The 18996-nt window shown below is 39.7% G+C and overlaps 1 protein-coding gene across 2 annotated transcripts in view; it reads left to right on the top strand.

The window, feature by feature from the left end:
* Positions 1-16548, top strand: part of AFG1L (AFG1 like ATPase) — a gene marked incomplete at both ends in the record, with an annotated part of 204751 nt that extends 188203 nt beyond the window's left edge. Inside the window, 3 exons of one of the 2 annotated variants that reach the window (XM_079716465.1) lie at positions 10024-10164; positions 14378-14491; positions 16420-16548. In XM_079716465.1, the coding sequence (XP_079572591.1) occupies positions 10024-10164; positions 14378-14491; positions 16420-16548 (384 nt within the window). The remainder of the gene's footprint in view (positions 1-10023; positions 10165-14377; positions 14492-16419) is intronic. The other variant, XM_079716466.1, reaches the window with a different exon arrangement.
* Positions 16549-18996: the final 2448 nt, after the last annotated feature.

An 18996-nucleotide genomic window follows, 5' to 3' on the forward strand; every position in this document is an offset into this window, starting at 1 on the left:
ACTATGGTTTACTTACATAGGAAGATCAACTAATGCAAAATGTAACTATAAATATTTGCAGCTGCCATAGGTATCATGTGCATGCAATTTAGTGGTATGTTAGTGAAGTCAAAAAAGTGGAAAAATTGTCTTCTCTGTGTTTTGCAAAGTCCTTGTAGGATTTAGTACAATACCTTGTATTTATTAAACATTCAGTAACTATAATTGATTTTGAAGAAGAATTGGTGACTGTATTCATTTATTCACCAATCTTGTATTATGCAAGACTCTGTTCCCTGGTCTGTGCAAGGTTCTAGGGACGCTGAGGTGAATAAATAGTGCAGTTGATCCTTGAACTATGCAGGATTAGGGGTGCTGGTCCTACACGCAGTTCAAGATCCATGTATAATTTATAGTTGGCCCTCTGTATACTCTGTTCCTCTACGTCCGAGGTTCCGCACCCTTGGATTCAACCAACCATGGATCATGTAGCACTGCAGTATTTACTACCAAAAAAATTCTGCATGTAAGTGGACCCACACAGTTCAAACCGTATTTTTTAAGAGTCATCAGAAAAATCTTAAAGTAGATCATAAAAATACCTCTAAGTCTATCACTCAGACCACTTAGAGACAGCAATTGTTAGTATTTTTTACATATTTACTTAGCCTTTGTCCTACATATATGTTTTGAATACAATTACAAATTTTCATTATCCTTTTTTCACTTAACTTTTTACCATAAGCATGTTTCCATATCATAAAATATTTTTCATAAACACCATTATTTGTTGGCAACATATTATTGCATTATATTAATGTGCCCTATTGAGCCATTCCTCTGTTTGTTATGCTTTAAAGTTGCTTTTGGGTTCTCATAGTCATAAATAATCCTTGTGTATAGCCTTTGGTTGAATTTCTGATTATTTCCTATAGATTGATTTCTAGAAGCAGAATGACTGGGTCAAGTTTATGACTTCTTTTAGGGCTCTTAATACAACCCAACAGTTTTTTTTTCTGAAACAGCTGAACTGATTTACTTGTCCAGCAGCAATGGATGTCTCATTATATGCTTTCCAGCATTGAGTAGTGTAATTTATTTTTCTTTACAGAATTGCAATATGAAAAATGATACATCATTCTTATTTTGTCTTACTTTGGTTACTACTGAGCTTGACTATATTTTTTGTTTGCTTATTAGCCCCTTTTAATTTTTATAATTTTTGTTCCATGAATTGTCTGTTCAAATTCATTATTTTTCTATTGGAATGCTCTTACAATTTTAATTTTATTGCAGTCAGTCCTTGTCTCCCCCAATTCCTGTTTCGTATCAACTTGCTTTCTCTCTATGGCTTTCTGTTTTCATTGAGTTGGGTCCATGTCATCTTGTACTCTAAATAAGGATGCCACATAATTTTCTGGCTTTTTTTCTTCTAGTTCTTATATACAGTAAATCATGTTTTATTTTTGGAAATAAGTTTTATACTGCAACATAAAAATTCCAAAATTGATTACAAAAGTAAATAAACATAAAATAAATGATACTATATGTGCTTACATGTATTTATTAATTATGTAAAACCAATCTTTTTTTTAACATCTTTATTGGAGTATAATTGCTTTACAATGTTGTGTTAGTTTCCGCTGTATAACAAAGTGAATCACCTATATGTTTACATATGTCCTCATATCCCCTCCCTCTTGCGTCTCCCTCCCATCCTCCCTATCCCACCCCTCTAGGTGGTCACAAAGCACCAAGCTGATCTCCTTGTGCTATGTGGCTGCTTCCCACTAGCTATCTATTTTACATTTGGTAGTGTATATATGTCCATGCCACTCTCTCACTTCGTTCCAGCTAACCCTTCTCCCTCTTCATGTCCTCAAGTCCATTCTCTACGTCTGCATCTTTATTCCTGTCCTGCCCCTAGGTTCGTCAGAACCATTTTTTATTTTTTTTTAGATTCCATATATATGTGTTAGCATATGGTATTTGTTTTTCTCTTTCTGACTTACTTCACTCTGAATGACAGACTCTAGGTCCATCCACCTCACTACAAATAACTCAGTTTTGTTTCTTTTTATGGCTGAGTACTTTTCCATTGTATATATGTGCCACATCTTCTTTATCCATTTATCTGTCGATGGACACTTAGGTTGCTTCCATGTCCTGGCTATTGTAAATAGTGCTGCAATGAACATTGTGGTACATGACTCTTTTTGAATTATGGTTTTCTTAGGGTATATGCCCAGTAGTGCGATTGCTCGGTCATATGGTAGTTCTATTTTTAGTGTAAAACCAATCTTTTGCTATAAAAGCTAGGTCATATTTTTTCTACATGTGCTGGACTTGCTAATGACTTCTAAAACATGGGCTTTTCTTAGTATATCTCTCTATAGCAAGTATAGTATTTCAGCAAATCACCCCAAATTCAGTGGCTTAAAAACATAAGCATTTATTATCGCTCTCTAGTCAGCTAGGAAGTTGGGAAGTCAGCTGGGAAATTGTTTTGATCTGTTCTGGGCTCACTTGTGCATCAGCACTCAGCCTTGCTGATCTTGGTTGGGCTCTCTCATCTGTTTGGGGGGCTGGCTGGCTGTAGGCTGGCCTGAGATACTTTCTCAGCTTAGACAATTGGCTCTCCTTCTGTCCCTTCCTCTTCTAGCAGGCCAGCCTAGGTGCTACAACAGAGTGAGCAGAAGCAGGCCAAGCCTCTTGAGACCTAAGCTCACAACTGGAAATTTGTCACTTTTGCCCCATTCTATTGGCTGTGATTAATTACAAGTCCAGCCCAGATTGAAGAGTTGTGCAGATAGACTCCATGTCTTCATGCTACAGCTGGAAAGTCACAGTCCAAAGGGTGTGGACAAGGAGGCAAGAATAATTGGAGCCATAATTGTAATCAGACTACCCCACGTAGACATTCTTCATTTCTCCAAAAATATTTTAAATGAATTTTAAATTATCATAATCTTACAGAGAATTTTTTTTTTTCCCTGTACGCGGGCCTCTCACTGTTGTGGCCTCTCCCGTTGCGGAGCACAGGCTCCAGACACACAGGCTCAGCGGCCATGGCTCACGGGCCCAGCCGCTCCGCGGCATGTGGGATCTTCCCAGACCGGGGCACGAACCTGTGTCCCCTGCATCGACAGACGGACTCTCAACCACTGCGTCACCAGGGAAGCCCGAGAATTTTTTAGTTAATGCATTTGAATGCCCCAGACACCTTTAAATACTGAATGCTACTGAAAGTGAGGGGGTGAGTGGTCCTGTGGAAGCATTAGTATCAGCTTCTTGGTCATAGTGATCAAGATGTCACACATCAAAAATGATACCATTGGTGATACCATGGCACACTGGGCTATATAATATGATTTGGCAGCATCTATATGTTGTTTGGTGAAAACATTTATTATATTTCTGTATATTATATAATCATGAGAAGAAAACTGAATTTATAAAGATGTTTTAAGTATGTCAAACACTGAATTTGAACAAAACTGTCACATAAAATCTTTTCAAATTTGTAATGAGAAAAGTTATCTCTATGAATATAGCTTTTTAAGAATCACATTTGATGTTGGAAATGGCTAAATGCAGTTCCTGATTTAAAAAATTTTAATGATAATCTGAAGAAAATTTGAAGAGAAACTTTTGATAGTTACCATCTTATGTGAATAAGAATCCTTGTTCATACAGGAAGTGTTAGGAAGCCATCCACTTCCAATTGTGGACTCTTTGTCAGTAATTTGTACCAACCTTGTAGTTAGGACAATGAAAGAAGTTGGATAAATTAAGTATTAGGATAGGCTAACTTTGGAAACAGACAACCCCCAAATCTCAGAGGCTTAACAAATAAACATGTGTTTCTTGCTCATATCACCATCCAGTGCAGGTTGGCCAGGAAACTGCTCCATGTGGTCCCTCATGGATCCAGGCTTCATCCCTGTTGTGCCTCCACCCTCCTTTAAGTCCTCAGAGCCCTCTCTTTTCAACCAGGAGATGAATAAAGGAAGTGAGCAGTCTGTGTGGGCGGTACTTATGGGCCAGATCTAGAAGTGATGCATATCACCTTCTGTTGCATTCCACTGGCCTGAATTTGATCACATGGCCACACCTAAATGTAATCTAGCTGTGTGCCCAGGAAAATGAAGAAAACATAGATATTGGGGAGCACTAGCAGTCTTCTTTTAAAAAACAAGTTGAGCTGAACTGAACTTGCTTTTGGTAGCCTAGTTGGGTAGTGAGACAAAAAGCAGAGACTAGGGCCAACCAAAGGTGGGGGACCTAGTAAACTGCTCTCCACTTTGGTTGGAGCCCTAAAGGACTGCACTCTAGGAATAAGAGTGAGCCCGAAGTAAACCAGCTCTCTGTAGACTTCAGTCAAACTTTGTGTGAGCCAAGTAGCTCAGAATACTTTCAAGCCTTGAACTTGAAATTCTTTCTGCAAGTGTTTTTTTTCCAAAGAAAAAATACAGTACACAAAGTTAACCAAACATATGAGGAGACAAGACAATAAAATTAAAACACCAGATATTGGAATTATGAGTTCATATTTTAAACAACTAAGCTTACATATTCAAAGAGATTTAAAAAGAAAGATAGGCTTGGAAATTTAAGTGTAGGAATCTAGAAAATATAAAAAGAGAGATATCAACTTTGAAAAAGAACCAGTAGAATTTCCAGAACTGTAAAGTGTATAACCAAAGTTAAGAACTCAATGTATGAGTTTAAGAGCAGATAAAACACAGCTAGGGAGAAAAATGGTGGAGTAGAATATGGGTCAGAGGAAATTATCCAAAATGAATCATGAAGAAGTGAAAAAAAGAAAATATAAAAGAAAGGATAAAAGAAATGGAGATGATGAAGTTTAACTTAGGTTCATTTAGAGTAGCAGAAGGGGAAGAGAGAGAGAGAGAAAACAGCAGAGGTAATAAACACATGCAGATGGACTGGATATTGTCTGACAGTCATGGAAAAAGAAACACAATGTGCTGGTCATCAAGCTCACGTGGAGAAAAATTGCTCAGATTAAGATACAATATCAATGGGAGCATATCAACCTGGGCTAACAAGCTGTAAATATTGTATACTATTGATTTTTAATTTTATATAAGCAATTTTTAATTTCCAATTCATGTACAGATCTCATTGTGTATATAGCATAATTTCCTGGAGAAAACAAATTTTGCAGTGAATTTTAATTATTTTAATTGTGGTAAGCATCAGGTTTAATTGTGTTAAGCATAGAAATGTCTATCTTTATTTTAAATTATTTTTCACCACTCATTTTCTTCAAAGGGTAGCAATAAATATATGCAAGTTATTTTTTATTATAGAAAGTTGGTCTGCAAAGACGAATCTAGATTCCAATTCATTGCTTTAAAGAAAAGATGCACAATTAACATCATCCACTGTCTAATCTCAGGACCATTTCTGAGGTCCATATGTGTCTCACCTCTTTGTAATGTACAGGGTGAACTCTTTACTGATACACACAAAACAACAACTGTTAAAGGCAAAGACTTGCCTTTTGACATTACTAGCCCTTTGATCTGGGGACTCTGGTGCTCGGCCATGAGGGCTGAACATGAACTATTGGGGAATGCTGCCATTCATCCCATCCCCTCCCTCCCCCTTGTCTCCTGGTGTGAAGCCATTCATCCCATCCCCTCCCTCCCCCTTGTCTCCCTGGTGTGAAGCCATTCATCCCATCCCCTCCCTCCCTCTTGTCTCCCTGGTGTGAAGAATCATTAGCTGAATGTAACTATACAACCAAAGTCAGATTTCATCCCAAATATCAAATCCGTTTTCCTTTGTCAAACTTTAAAGGAGAACACACGCATTCAGCTTATGATTTCTTTTTTTAAATGTCCCTGAAAAAAATCCTACTTCTATAGATTAAGAAAGCTTAGGGATAAAAAGAGAAATGTCCATGACAAAACCAATACTATGATCTCACACAGGTGAGGCATAAATGATAAGATGCCCACTATAAAAATGATCTCCAAAAAAAAGCATTATTGTTTTTGCTATTCAAAAGTAACACAAGTTCACTGGGGGAAAAAAGTCCAAAAAGTATAACAAAGAAACAAAATTAATCTTTCATTCCACTATCCAAAGATAACCATTGTTAACATTATGATCTATATCTTTTCTAGAATGTTCCTACATGTGTTTTCTAGGATATACAACAAAGGCTTACCTGGGGAGTGAGGAATTTGGGCCAACTAAGAAAAAGTGGGATTTTTTGGTAGGTGTTTCAATTAATTTGGTGACAAATGGGTATAAAAGAAGGAGTAGGCCTACTCCCCAGGCTATGTTGTGTTTTATTCATACACTCACTAATGCATTCAATAAATATTAAGCACTTCCTGTGTGACATGTACTGGGTTAGGGGCTGTTCATTATGTGGGCCTGGGGCTTTACCACACACAGGTGCTCGTGTTATTACCACAAGACGTGTGGGAAGGAGAGGGCCTGAGACATATGCTATTTTTGTCATCTACATATGACTTCATGGAGGGCTGAGGTGCCAGGAGGGCAGATATTTTGGTGGACCACAGACAGGAAGGACCAGAGGGAGTGGCTCTTACCTCCTGAGTGCAAAGGCAGAGTCAGACTGGACTGTTGAACTGTTCACTTGCCTGGCTTTGTGAGCTGAGGAAAAGGTTATTTAATAGTTAATAAAAGAATAGCTATTATTTATTAAGTGTTGTATGCCAAACAGCATACCATGCATAAATCATTTTAGTTACTTCTCACATGAACTCTGTAAGTTAAGAACTAACATTTATTGATCACATACTGTGTAACCACCACCGTTGTAAGATTTTACATGCAATCAATTCATCAAATCCTTGGGACAAACCTATGAGACAGGTTATGATCCCTCTTTTACAGATGAGGAAATGGAAGTTCAGAAAGACTTGCTCAAGGTCACATACTAGATGTGACAGACCATAATTCCAAAGTCCTTATGGTATTTTCTCTCACAACTATTTAACTTATTTAATTAATGAAAAATAGTGTTTCTAACTAATAAGAAACCCCCATCTCTCCCCAGATTCAATCCTGGGGAAGTTTGTTGAGTGTCACTTCTTAGACACTTCAACATCGAAGCCAGGATAAGAAAACAGACTCTTTAAATATATATTTTTTAAAACCTTATGTTTTAAATTAATCTTTTTGGAACTGATTTCTTTGGGGAAAAGACTTCCTTCTTTGATTAATACATTTCATTCTTTTCATATTTTTAAAGAAAAAGGTGATATTACTCTCTTCTTAGCCTAAATTGGGATTTCTTTGGCAATTAATAAGCTCTCCTTTATTTAATGACTATTTTTTTATTGTGGTAAAATAATATATAACATAAAACTTACCACTTTAATCATTTTTAAAGTGTACATGTCAATGGCATTAATTATACTCACATGCTGTGCAACCATCACAACTCTCCATCTCTAGAACTTTCTCATCATCCCAAACTGAAATTCTGCACCCATTAAACAACTTCCCCCAATGACTATTGTTCTTAAAGGAGATAGATAACTATATTAAGCTTAGTTTTCTTTACATGAATGAATTGTATGAGGGATATGAAGGAAAGGGATATTTGCCAGTATAATGGCAAATGCAGAGCCTACTGACAAAGGTATATAATTTGTAAAAATAGCTGAGTGAGCAGAATTCTGATTTTCAGCTGCCCTAGGCACTTCAGTGCACTTCTGATAATGATTTTCCTTGGGCATGTAGTTATACTGATAGAAATCATATCCATGCATAAATAGTGAGCTTAATTATACATAACTACATACCTAAGGTGAGGTTTTACTTTTTTTTTTACATATAATTTCTGATTTACAAAAGATGAGACACTAAATTCTAACTGATCTCAGAAAAGTAGTGTGGGTCACCCTCAGAGCATGAGTGTCTTATTGTATGAGTTCTCCTTTTTAAAGGAAGACACTGTATATTACCTTCCCCCTCCCCCTTTCGGGAATTGTTTTCATTACATAGGATTCCACAGTCTCATCTGGTCCCTGCTGTGACTCTGCGGACAGGCAAATGCATAAAGGCTGATTTTTAGGGTTTAGGATGTAGTCGGGGGTAGAGCAATGCTACCTGGTCCTATTGAGAATGACACTTCTTCACACCTTCAACTCACTTGTACTGAGCCTAATCATTTGAGCTCAAAATAATAAAAATAAAAAGCAGCTAAAGTGGGTTGAGTGGTAATGTATGTTCCAGGCACTGTGTAAAATGCTTTGCATGCATTATTTTGTTTAATCCTCACAACGCTGTGAGATAGGAAACAATTCTCATTTTACAGATGGGAAAACTAAGGAACAGAAAGATTAGGTTACTTGCCGAAGACACACCATTCATAAGTTACAGACTGAGGATTCAAACCCAGGCTGTCTAGAGCCCTTGTTCCGAGCTGCTCTGTTAACACACCCTCCTGGTCCACATCAACCTTGGCAGCAGTGTTTCTTCATAACAGAGTCAAGGTTAGACCAAAATAAACCACACGCACATTTGAGCCCCTATGGCTGAGGTGAGCAGGGAGTCTCAGCTAAGGTCAGGCACTGGGTCTGGAGGTAGAGGCTGTCCAGCCAGGGAAGGGAGATGGAAAAGGCAACGTTATCTCTTTTCTGGCCCCACTTGTTATTTGGTTGGTGAGAGGAGATGGGGGGAAGGGGCCTCTCTAAGCAGATTTCAAAGGCATCATGTCATTCTTTGTGCTCTCTCTCTGGTGTTGTGCCCCTTCGCCCTAGGCTGGTAGTTACTGCATCCTTCTTAGAACTGCTGTTCTTGAGGGAACCACCTCCCCAGAGCTTCACTCTCCGATTCACTCTAACCTCCCCACACCTCCACTAGAAGTTTTCTGAATATAACTGATTTTAGCTGGTCATAAGGATAGTGGTGGCCTTAAGTGGATGGACTCTAAGGTGAGAATGACCCTCCCCTTCCTTGCAACTCCCTGATTCTCCCAGGAACATAGCCCTGTCTACATTTCTGAAAGCAGGAGTTTTAATGCAAATTACCACCCTAGTGAGGGAGACATTTTTGAACAGGGAGGAGTGTTAAAGAATTCTGCCAGAAATTGAGGAGGCTTAGCCATCTGTGTCCCAGGGATCTGTTGTTGGGATCCGAGAGCTTCCAGAGGCACCTGAGAGCAGCTCCTGGCCTGCTAGTCTCCTCCACATTCTTGCAGGGCCAGAAACACTCTCCTGGCCCTGCTCATGGTTCCTGCTCACAGGGCACAGTCATCCACACACAACTTAAAATGAGAAGTGACTCTCCTGGGAGTGTTCCTAACCCCAAAGAGTGTTCGCAAGTCGTTTTCATAACTGTGGTGAGTTAACTTCCTGTTTCAGGAGCAAGCACTTTACATCTGTAGGTGGCACCTTTGTGAATGGTTTTGTGGACCCTGAGTGCTGCATCCTCCTCGTGTGTAGAGGTAGCAGCTGCACCACGTTATGCTTGAGGTCTTGGTCTACTTCTGGTCATGAAAACCCTCTGGTATTCCTTACAGAGGTTAGCAGTGTTTACTACATTGTACTTGAGTAACTGTACCTCAAATTAAACAAAAAAATATTTTCTGATGCTTTTCATGCTGGAGCATAGTCTTTATTTCAAAATGGTGACAAAATATTCAGCTGCCATGATAAGACAGCTCTATTTACCAGTAGTGACAGTTGGCAGTTGAGTCGTAGGAAGGGTTTGTTAGGATGTGTTTAAAGTCATGTCGTATAAATAAAAAGAGTAAAGACGGGGTTTAGGATGGGGGCCTACAAGATACCAGAGGAGGCGGCCAGAGTTATTCTTTCACTTCCCATCAAGGTCTTGCCTTCTCTCTTACTTGTTTACAGCACTGTTACAGTATAGTGAACTCTGTCCTCAGCCTACTCTGAAAACACTGCCCCGTTTGGTCAAGTTACCCCAAAGCTACCACCTAGATCACACCATGACAAGAAAAAGAGATGTCTTCAACCAGAATTGGCTTATTTCAATTTTCTATTCTTTATTTCATTTTAATTATAGCCACTTGGAGCCAGTGACTACTTGGAACTGTCAAAGAATTTTGATACAGTATTTTTGCGAAACATTCCACAATTTACCCTGGCAAAGAGGACCCAAGCTCGGAGATTCATAACTCTCATTGATAACTTTTATGATTTCAAGGTAAGGATGTGGTACATTTTCTCAAAACTAAACATTTTGGACTGTGGAGCGAAATTATCTGGACTGGAATCCTGGTCTACCACTTACTTCACTTCTCTGTACCTGTTTCTTCATCTGCAAATTGGAGATAATAATAGTATTTACTTCAGAGAACTGTTGTGAGGACAAAATAAACTAATACAGGTAAACCATTTAAAACACCACTTGGCACAAGCTGAATGCTGTATAAGTACTATTGGTAGTAGCAGTAATAGTAATAGTACTATATTAAAAATCCCATCATAAGACAGTCTGCTATATTACCAAATCCTTCATTCACCCAGACATATCATATGTTCTGTCTATGAGGATGCACAGCACAATACCTTACCTAGATTGAGTGCTCAATAAATACTTGTTGCATGAATAAATTATTGGACTGATAAAATAATGAATGAGCAAAATGAATGAATGAATGACTAAAGTGCCCTCCTCAGTATTAGAGTTTTCTCTCCCTCTGACCCAGAAATCCCAGTACCTGTCATCTCTCTAAAAAAAAAAAAAAAATCCAGGTGTTTTAGCATGAATTGCAGAGCCTTTGTCCCTCCATCAGAGGCAGTATTGCCTAGTGGTTAAGGAGTGGGCCCTGGGACCAGGCTGAATACCTTGAAGACCAGCTTAACCTCTTGAACTTGAATTGCCTTCTTTAGCAAAAGAAGGCAATAATGGTATTTACCTCATAAGATTGTTGTGAGATACATGAGCATGTAAAGTACTTAGAACATCATGTGGCGTACAGTAAGCTTTCAATGAAGGTGAGCCACGATTAATAGTATATACCTATAAATATATATTTACAGTAAAGTATAAGTACCACTTCAAATTAGAGTAAAATATTGTTTAACTGTTAGATACAGTTTTTCCTCCTTATTCCTTGCACAGAAAGAGATAGAGCAGTGATTCTAAAATTGAAGGGACTTTGAGGGGAGGAGAAAGTACCAGAATCTGCTGGGAGGGAGAGGGTGAGATTTTTAATGTTTCCTTTATTCATTCATTCAACAACATTTATCATGCCAAGCACAGTGCTAATTCAGTGACAAGCAAAGCCAGACATGGTGCCTGCCTTCATGGAGCTGATAGTCTAGTGTTGAAAAAACACTACTGAAACGTGCACAGAGCTGAGTGTAGAGTCCTCACTGGATGTTCTCTTGGAAAGAGAGGGTAGTTGGTGCTGTGAGAGTACAGGGGAAGAGTAAACTGATCTTTGTGTGGGACGTGGGGGTGCGCATGGAAAGTCCTGCTGAGGACCAGCTGCACCAGAATCATCTGAGCTACTTAAGATCCGGATTCCAGAGCCCACCCCATCCCCACCAGCAAATGAGGACCAAGGGTGGGGCCTGGAGCCTGCTTGTTCACCAGCTCCTCAAGTGCTGCTTACAAACTCTGAGATGTGATGGCCAAGCTCAAAGTGCAGAGTGAAAAGCCCTCACCAGGGTGGCGAGTTTGCAGCAGAGACCCTGTGATGGGCCTGAGCACGAAGGGCAGCCAGCGTGGCTCTGGTGCCACGCCGAGGGCAGCCTGCCTTAGTGAGCATGATCCAAATCTGCTGCATGCTTCCAGGGGGTGTGCGAGCAGGGAGTCAGCAGAGGCAGGACGCTGAGGACACCAGAGCTTAGGGGTCAAGTCCTGTCACTTGTCTCCTTCTGGGTCACTCATCCAGAGACTCTGCTCTGAAATAATCGCGTGGAGTCCAGAATAAATCGCCTGGAGGTGGCACTCTGTTTTTAGAGGGCAGTGCTTCAAGAAGAAAGTGGGAGAAGGGCATTGGTAGGTGGTTCTTAGACTGGAGGATTGACAAACTCTTATATCTTTTTTTATCTTTTGGCTAGGAATACCTTAAAGAAAGCTTATGGTCCCCACCCCTTAGTCCCACCCCCTGATCCTACCTCCCCCAACTGTTTCACTTCTTCGTTAGACAAAAAGATTTATCTGGCAATATGATGAAATATCAGAACTATTCTCCTAACATTTGCTTTAACTAAATCATGCATTTGGAGTTTATACTCTTTTTTAAAGCATAGTTGAAATTATCTTATTTCAGAAATTGGGAGCATTAAACAGACATTGTTCTAGAATGTATTCTAGATGTATCTGTGAAATAAGGGCATTCCCATCTGAGTAATGAAAAAGTGTCATTTGTGATTTAAATAATTTATAAGAGGAGGTAGAAGGCTATTTGGATATAGAAATACTAGTCCCAAACATCAATACATTATTTTGAAGTATCAGCATATTTACTTAAATAATGATTTTAAAAGGATGGCTGTGAATCCTGAAAACAAATTCAGGTCTCCTTAAACATCAAGAAGAGTATGTTTTGTATATAAACTAGTGGAAATAAAATTTATAAAGATAAAAAAGCTGTTTCTGATATATGATCACATGTACACTCAAACACTATGTAATCAAGAAATATTAATGTCAAGCTTAGTCTTTTTGAAGGCTGTCTGGCAGGATGCTGAAATAAATGTAGGTTCTGGAAACTCAGAGTATAAGGAGAGTAGCAGTGCATCTGGAAACTCAGGGTATAAGTAGAGTAGCAATGCACTGAACTTAGCAGTCTCACCTATGCAGCGAAGTGGTAATGGTGCATATGGGGAGCATCTTTGATGCACACAGAGATGGGCTCCAAACAGTCAGGTAAAAATGTCAACCTCAGTTGTAATGGAAAAACTACTGAACTTAGAACTGGAAGATCTGGGCTGGTATCACAAGTTGAGACCTCTACAGGCCCCAGTTGCCCAATAAAACCTTTGTTCCCTACTTCAGAGGGTGATATAAGCTGTGTGGAAATATTTGTAAAGTACTATGCAGATTAAAAATATCACTTTAGGGCTTCCCTGGTGGCGCAGTGGTTGAGAGTCAGCCTGCCGATGCAGGGGACACGGGTTCGTGCCCCGGTCCGGGAAGATCCCACATGCCGCGGAGCGGCTGGGCCCGTGAGCCATGGCCGCTGAGCCTGCGCGTCCGGAGCCTGTGCTCCGCAACAGGAGAGGCCACAACAGTGAGAGGCCCACGTACCGCAAAAAAAATTTTTTAATTAAAAAAAAATATATATATATCACTTTAAAGAGACTCAAACTATAAGAAAAAATATGGACATGGTCAAAAGGCTTTTTTAAAAAGTATTTTGTTTCAAAAGTACATTTGGAAACATCTGTGATCCTAGGCTATCTGAATATGGGTTATGTGGTTTGTCTATTTACATTTCAGAGCTATTCCAGAAATAGGAAAAAAGTTTCCAAATATTGAAATCCACCTTAAAGAAATGCTGAGGCTTCCCTGGTGGTGCAGTGGTTAAGAATCCGCCTGCCAATGCAGGGGACACGGCTTCGAGCCCTGGTCTGGGAAGAGCCCACATGCCGCAGAGCAACTAAGCCCATGTGCCATAATGAGAAGCCACCACAATGAGAAGTCCACGCACCTCAACGAAGAGTAGCCCCCACTCGCCGCAACTAGAGAAAGCCCGCGTGCAGCAAGGAAGACCTAACACAGCCAAAAATAAACAAAAATAAATTTTAAAAAAGACTTCCATATAATTATTTTTTTAAAAAGAAATGCTGTATTCACTTATTTATGCAAGATTTTTATTCACGAAGAAGATACAGTGTAAATGGGTCCTGCCAGTTTTGAAACTTTGACAACCACATTTTGCTGATGCTTTTTTGTAGACGTTTTAAGCATGGAGATTAATGAAATTTTTAGTAGCTTTAGGATAATTTAGGATAACTTCAGGATAATTAGCTAAAATCTCTAATTAGAAAAGCAGATTAATGAAATAGGAAAAAAGTCATAGATTGAAGCTTTAAAATATTTTTTTTTCCAAAATAAAGATAGGACTTGGAGAAAATGTGTAGAAGTCGAAATAAAGTTAAGACTGTTACTTAGATTGAAAGAGAGGAGTTCAAGGCATTGTTCTATTGTAAATATGCATTCTATAAACTCATAAGAGTGTATTTTCACCAAGTACCAGTTTTGCTGCATATGTTTAGAACCATTTAAAAATATATATCACTTTAAAGAGACTCAAACTGTTAGAACAAATATGAACATTTTAAAAGCAAAAATCCAAGCTCCCTGTTATGACAAACAGATTTTTATGAGAAATTTGTTTTTACCTTCAACTTGTGAAAGGTAAGGAGTAACACCATTTACTCGTTTTCCTCTGTTTCAGGTGCGCATAATTTGCTCTGCATCAACTCCCATATCAAGCTTATTTTTGTATGAACATCATGACAGTGAGTTGGAGCAAAGCAGAATACTGATGGATGATTTGGGGCTGAGCCAGGTAGGCGATATTAACATAATCTCTTTTTATTATAAAACAGCTTAATTGTTTTTGGTTTGATGCATGGCTACATTTTGAAGAAGGAATGCAGTATGTATTTAACCACTGATTTGCTGCTCTCTTCTAAAGCCAGTATAGCAGGCATATCCTCAGCATCACTAAATGTAGGGAATTACAGCTTTAAAGTGGAAGGAATCTTCGTGATCATTTTTGCATATGATAGAAACAAAGTCCAGGGAGGTGGACTTATGGGCCTGAGGTTACACCACTGACTAATGGCAGGCCAGAGCTGGATCCAGGCACCGTCTTTGGTTCTGGGCTCATTCTGCATTCTGCTACACCATGCTGCCTTTTCTGGATATCCTTCTTCATGTCTGCTGGATTTGTAGAGTGCATGATACAGTATCCAACCATGTGAACTGGCTATCCCAGGACTATGAAGTGCCTGGCAAGGCCCTTGCTTTAAAAGAAATCCATGCTTCATCTCCTAACCCCCATTCTGTAGACATTTGTGGAACACCTGTGGGTGCTAGGCTCTGGAGACACTGTGTTGGGAACCAGCCTATGCTGGCCTAGTTCTCCTGGAGCTTGGGGTCTGGTGCTTCACCCCAAGCCAAGCAGAAGTGACTTTGCATTTCCTTCTTCCGTGTGAATGTTACAGGGTATATTTCTCAACTGTAGGCAATTGAAATATTAGTCAAAAATTTAAAACTATAAACATTCACCCCCAGAATGAGGCCAGCCCCATTCTTTCAACCCCAGTGGTGAAAGGCTATTTGGAATGAGGAGACAGTTCCTTATTGACCTGAGTAGAAATTATGCATTCTCAGGAGTCTGGGAAAATGAGGCCAATTATTCTTCAAAAAGTAAACTTTCAAAATATGATTATTTAAATCTACATGTAGAAATAAATAGCTGCTTATGATCCCATTTCTCTAAGAGTGATACATCCAAATAAAGTCTTCAACAATTTGGAAGAATACACTTAAGGGGCTACATGATCTCAGTTCCTAAAGTGCTTTAAATCATTGGCTTTAAAATTTTTCTTCTGATCAGGTTCAGATACAGGGCAAAGTAAGCTAAGCACTTGGGGCTAATAATCATGAAGAAATCAGGGCACCTGACTGTAGGGTGATGCAGTTTTACAATAGGTCAGTAACTTGGACTTAGGAGTCCAGAACTTTTCTCTGAAAGAGTGTAATAGCAAACCCCTAAGGAAAGAGACAAAAATTCAACGTTCACTTCTGGCCACAGGCTGGTGTTGGAATCACCAGTCCCAGGATGTTTACTGGCCTCACAGGGGGTTCCCCAGCTCAGCCGCTACATGGGAGGATCAAGTGTCCCAGCAGCTCAAGACCAAAAGCAGCTCTGGCCTTCCCGAAGTAAGCTCCCAGGCACGATCTCCAGGCCCACAGGAGACCTCTCAGTTACCCAGTTTGGAAAAGGCTCTTCAGGTTCATCTTCAGGCCTCCCCTCAGGAATATGGCCCTGTCTGTGGAGCTTCAGGAGAGGGTCTCAGCCTCGTCCTGACATACCAGAACTTCTTGGTTTTTCTGTTACTTATTTCTGGTGTGCACTTTTTGAGAAAAAATTCCTTTTCTGTCTGGAATGTCCTTCCATTAGATTTTGTAGAGAACTTTCATCTGAGCAAAAATTTTCTTATTTGGATTTTGGGGTGTTGTTTCAGCTTTAATTATTCATCTAATGTTTTCTCCCTGGTAATTTGTTCTGTTTATTGATTATTGGTTTAAATTAGCTGATTCTCTAGTCTAGTTTAAGAAATTGTATATGAAAAAAAATTATAGAATATTTTGTAATATAAACCCAAGAAGTATTTTTTAAAGCCTGTACTTAGTTCTTTAAATTTTTAGTTGTGGGGGTTTTAATTGGTGCTAGGTTGTTGTTTTGTTTTGTTTTTTGGTAACCAGGACTCAGCAGAAGGACTCGCTATGTTTACTGGAGAAGAGGAAATCTTTGCATTTCAGCGCACAATTTCCCGACTCACAGAAATGCAGACTGAACAATACTGGAATGAAGGGGACAGAAGCAAGAAGTAGCCGTCACTTTTGCATGAATAAAACTCTGGGCAAATCATTACCACAGGGAGAACTCTTTATTATGGGACTTGAAGGAATCATTTTCTCATCATTAATTAAGCACTTTGTCCTCTGGACCATTTTTTATCTAACATTACTGTCAAAGATGTAGTGGATTAGTAAGTTAAAGCCATGTTTAGGGGCTTCCCTGGTGACACAGTGGTTGAGAGTCCGCCTGCCAATGCAAGGCACACGGGTTCGAGCCCTGGTCTGGGAAGATCCCACATGCCACGGAGCAGCTGGCCCCGTGAGCCACAATTACTGAACCTGCGCGTCTGGAGCCTGTGCTCCGCAACAAGAGAGGCCGCGATAGTGAGAGGCCTGTGCACCGCGATGAGGAGTGGCCCCCACTTGCCACAACTAGAGAAAGCCCTCGCACAGAAACGAAGACCCAACACAGCCATAAATAAATAAATAAAAAATTCAAAAAAAAAGAGCCAGTGACACGTACGTGCGCCAAGACAGCACGAATTGGAGGAAAAAAAAACATTTTTAGGTCTACTTTTTGCCTATTTATTTGGCCTTATTTCTGCACCACAAAATTAAAATCAGCACTCCTGAAGTTGAATGTAGGACTAGGCATTTTGGTTTCACATTAAGCCACCTGAATGAATCTTGAACACACACACACACGGTAAATGCAGGGTGTCGGGACATCTCTAAGCTTTGGCTGCATGGTAGCCGCACAATAGAAACACATCTTTATGAGAGGGAAAGAAAAAACTCTACATTTCAATTCAAAACAAGGAAAGCTTTATGATCTTATTTCTTTTCTTTTTCCCCCATGGTACCTTATATGACCCTGGCTTTTTTTTTTTTTTTTGTAAACATCTTTATTGGAGTATAATTGCTTTACAATGTTGTGTTAGTTTCTGCTGTATGACAAAGTGAATCAGCTATATGTATACATATATCCCCTTATCTCCTCCCTCTTGCATCTCCTTCCCACCCTCCGCATCCCACCCCTCTAGGTGGACACAAAGCACCGAGCTGATCTCCCTTTGCTATGTGGCTGCTTCCTACTAGCTATTTGTTTTACATTTGGTAGTGTATATATGTCCATGCCACTCTCTTACTTGGTCCCAGCTTACCCTTCCCCTGCCCCGTGTTCTCAAGTCCATTCTCTACATCTGCATCTTTATTCCTGTCCGGCCCCTAGGTTCATCAGAACCTTTTTTTTTTCTTTTTCTTTTTAGATTCCATATATATGTGTTAGCATACGGTATTTGTTTTTCTCTTTCTGACTTACTTCACTCCGTATGAAAGACTCTAGGTCCATCCATCTACCTCACTTCAAATAACTATTTCATTCCTTTTTATGGCTGAGTAATATTCCATTGTATATATTTGGCACACCTTCTTTATCCATTCATCTGTCGATGGACACTTAGGTTGCTTCCATGTCCTGGCTATTGTAAATAGAGCTGCAGTGATCATTTTGGTACATGACTCGTTCTCAATGGTGAAAAACTGAAAAAATTTTGAATTATGGTTTTCTCAGGGTATATGCCCAGTAGTGGGATTGCAGGGTCATATGGGTAGTTCTATTTTTAGTTTTTTAAGGAAACTCCATACAGTTCTCCATAATGGCTGTATCAATTTACATTCCCACCAACAGTGCAAGACGGTTCCTTTTTCTCCACCCCTTCTCCAGCATTTATTGTTTGTAGATTTTTTGATGGTGGCCATTGTGACCGGTGTGAGGTGATACCTCATTGTAGTTTTGATTTGCATTTCTCTAATGATTACTGATATTGAGCATCCTTTCATGTCTTTATTGGCAATCTGTATATCTACTTTGGAGAAATGTCTATTTAGGTCTTCTGCCCATTTTTGGATGAGGTTGTTTGTTGTTGGGTTTTTTTTTGCGTTACACAGGCCTCTCACTGTTGCGGCCTCTCCCGTTGCGGAGCACAGGCTCTGCACGCGCAGGTTCAGCGGCCATGGCTCACGGGGCCCAGCTGCTCTGCGGCACGTGGGACCTTCCCGGAGCGGGGCACAAACCCGTGTCCCCTGCATCGGCAGGCAGACTTTCAACCACTGCGCCACCAGGGAAGCCCATAGGTTGTTTGTTTTTTTGATATTGAGCTGCATGAGCTGCTTATATATTTTGGAGATTAATCCTTTGTCAGTTGCTTCATTTGCAAATATTTTCTCCCGTTCTGAGGGTTGTCTTTTCGTCTTGTTTATGGTTTCCTTTGCTGAGCAAAAGCTTTTCAGTTTCATTAGGTCCCATTTTTTTATTTTTTTATTTCCATTTCTCTAGGAGGTGGGTCAAAAAGAATCTTGCCATGATTTATGTCAAAGAGTGTTCTTCTGATGTTTTCCTCTAAGAGTTTTATAGTGTCTGGCCTTACATTTAGGTCTTTAAACCATTTTGAGTTTATTTTTGTGTATGGTGTTAGGAAG

This window comes from Hyperoodon ampullatus (genome assembly GCF_949752795.1).
Source record: "Hyperoodon ampullatus genome assembly, chromosome: 12".
NCBI lineage: Eukaryota > Metazoa > Chordata > Mammalia > Artiodactyla > Ziphiidae > Hyperoodon > Hyperoodon ampullatus.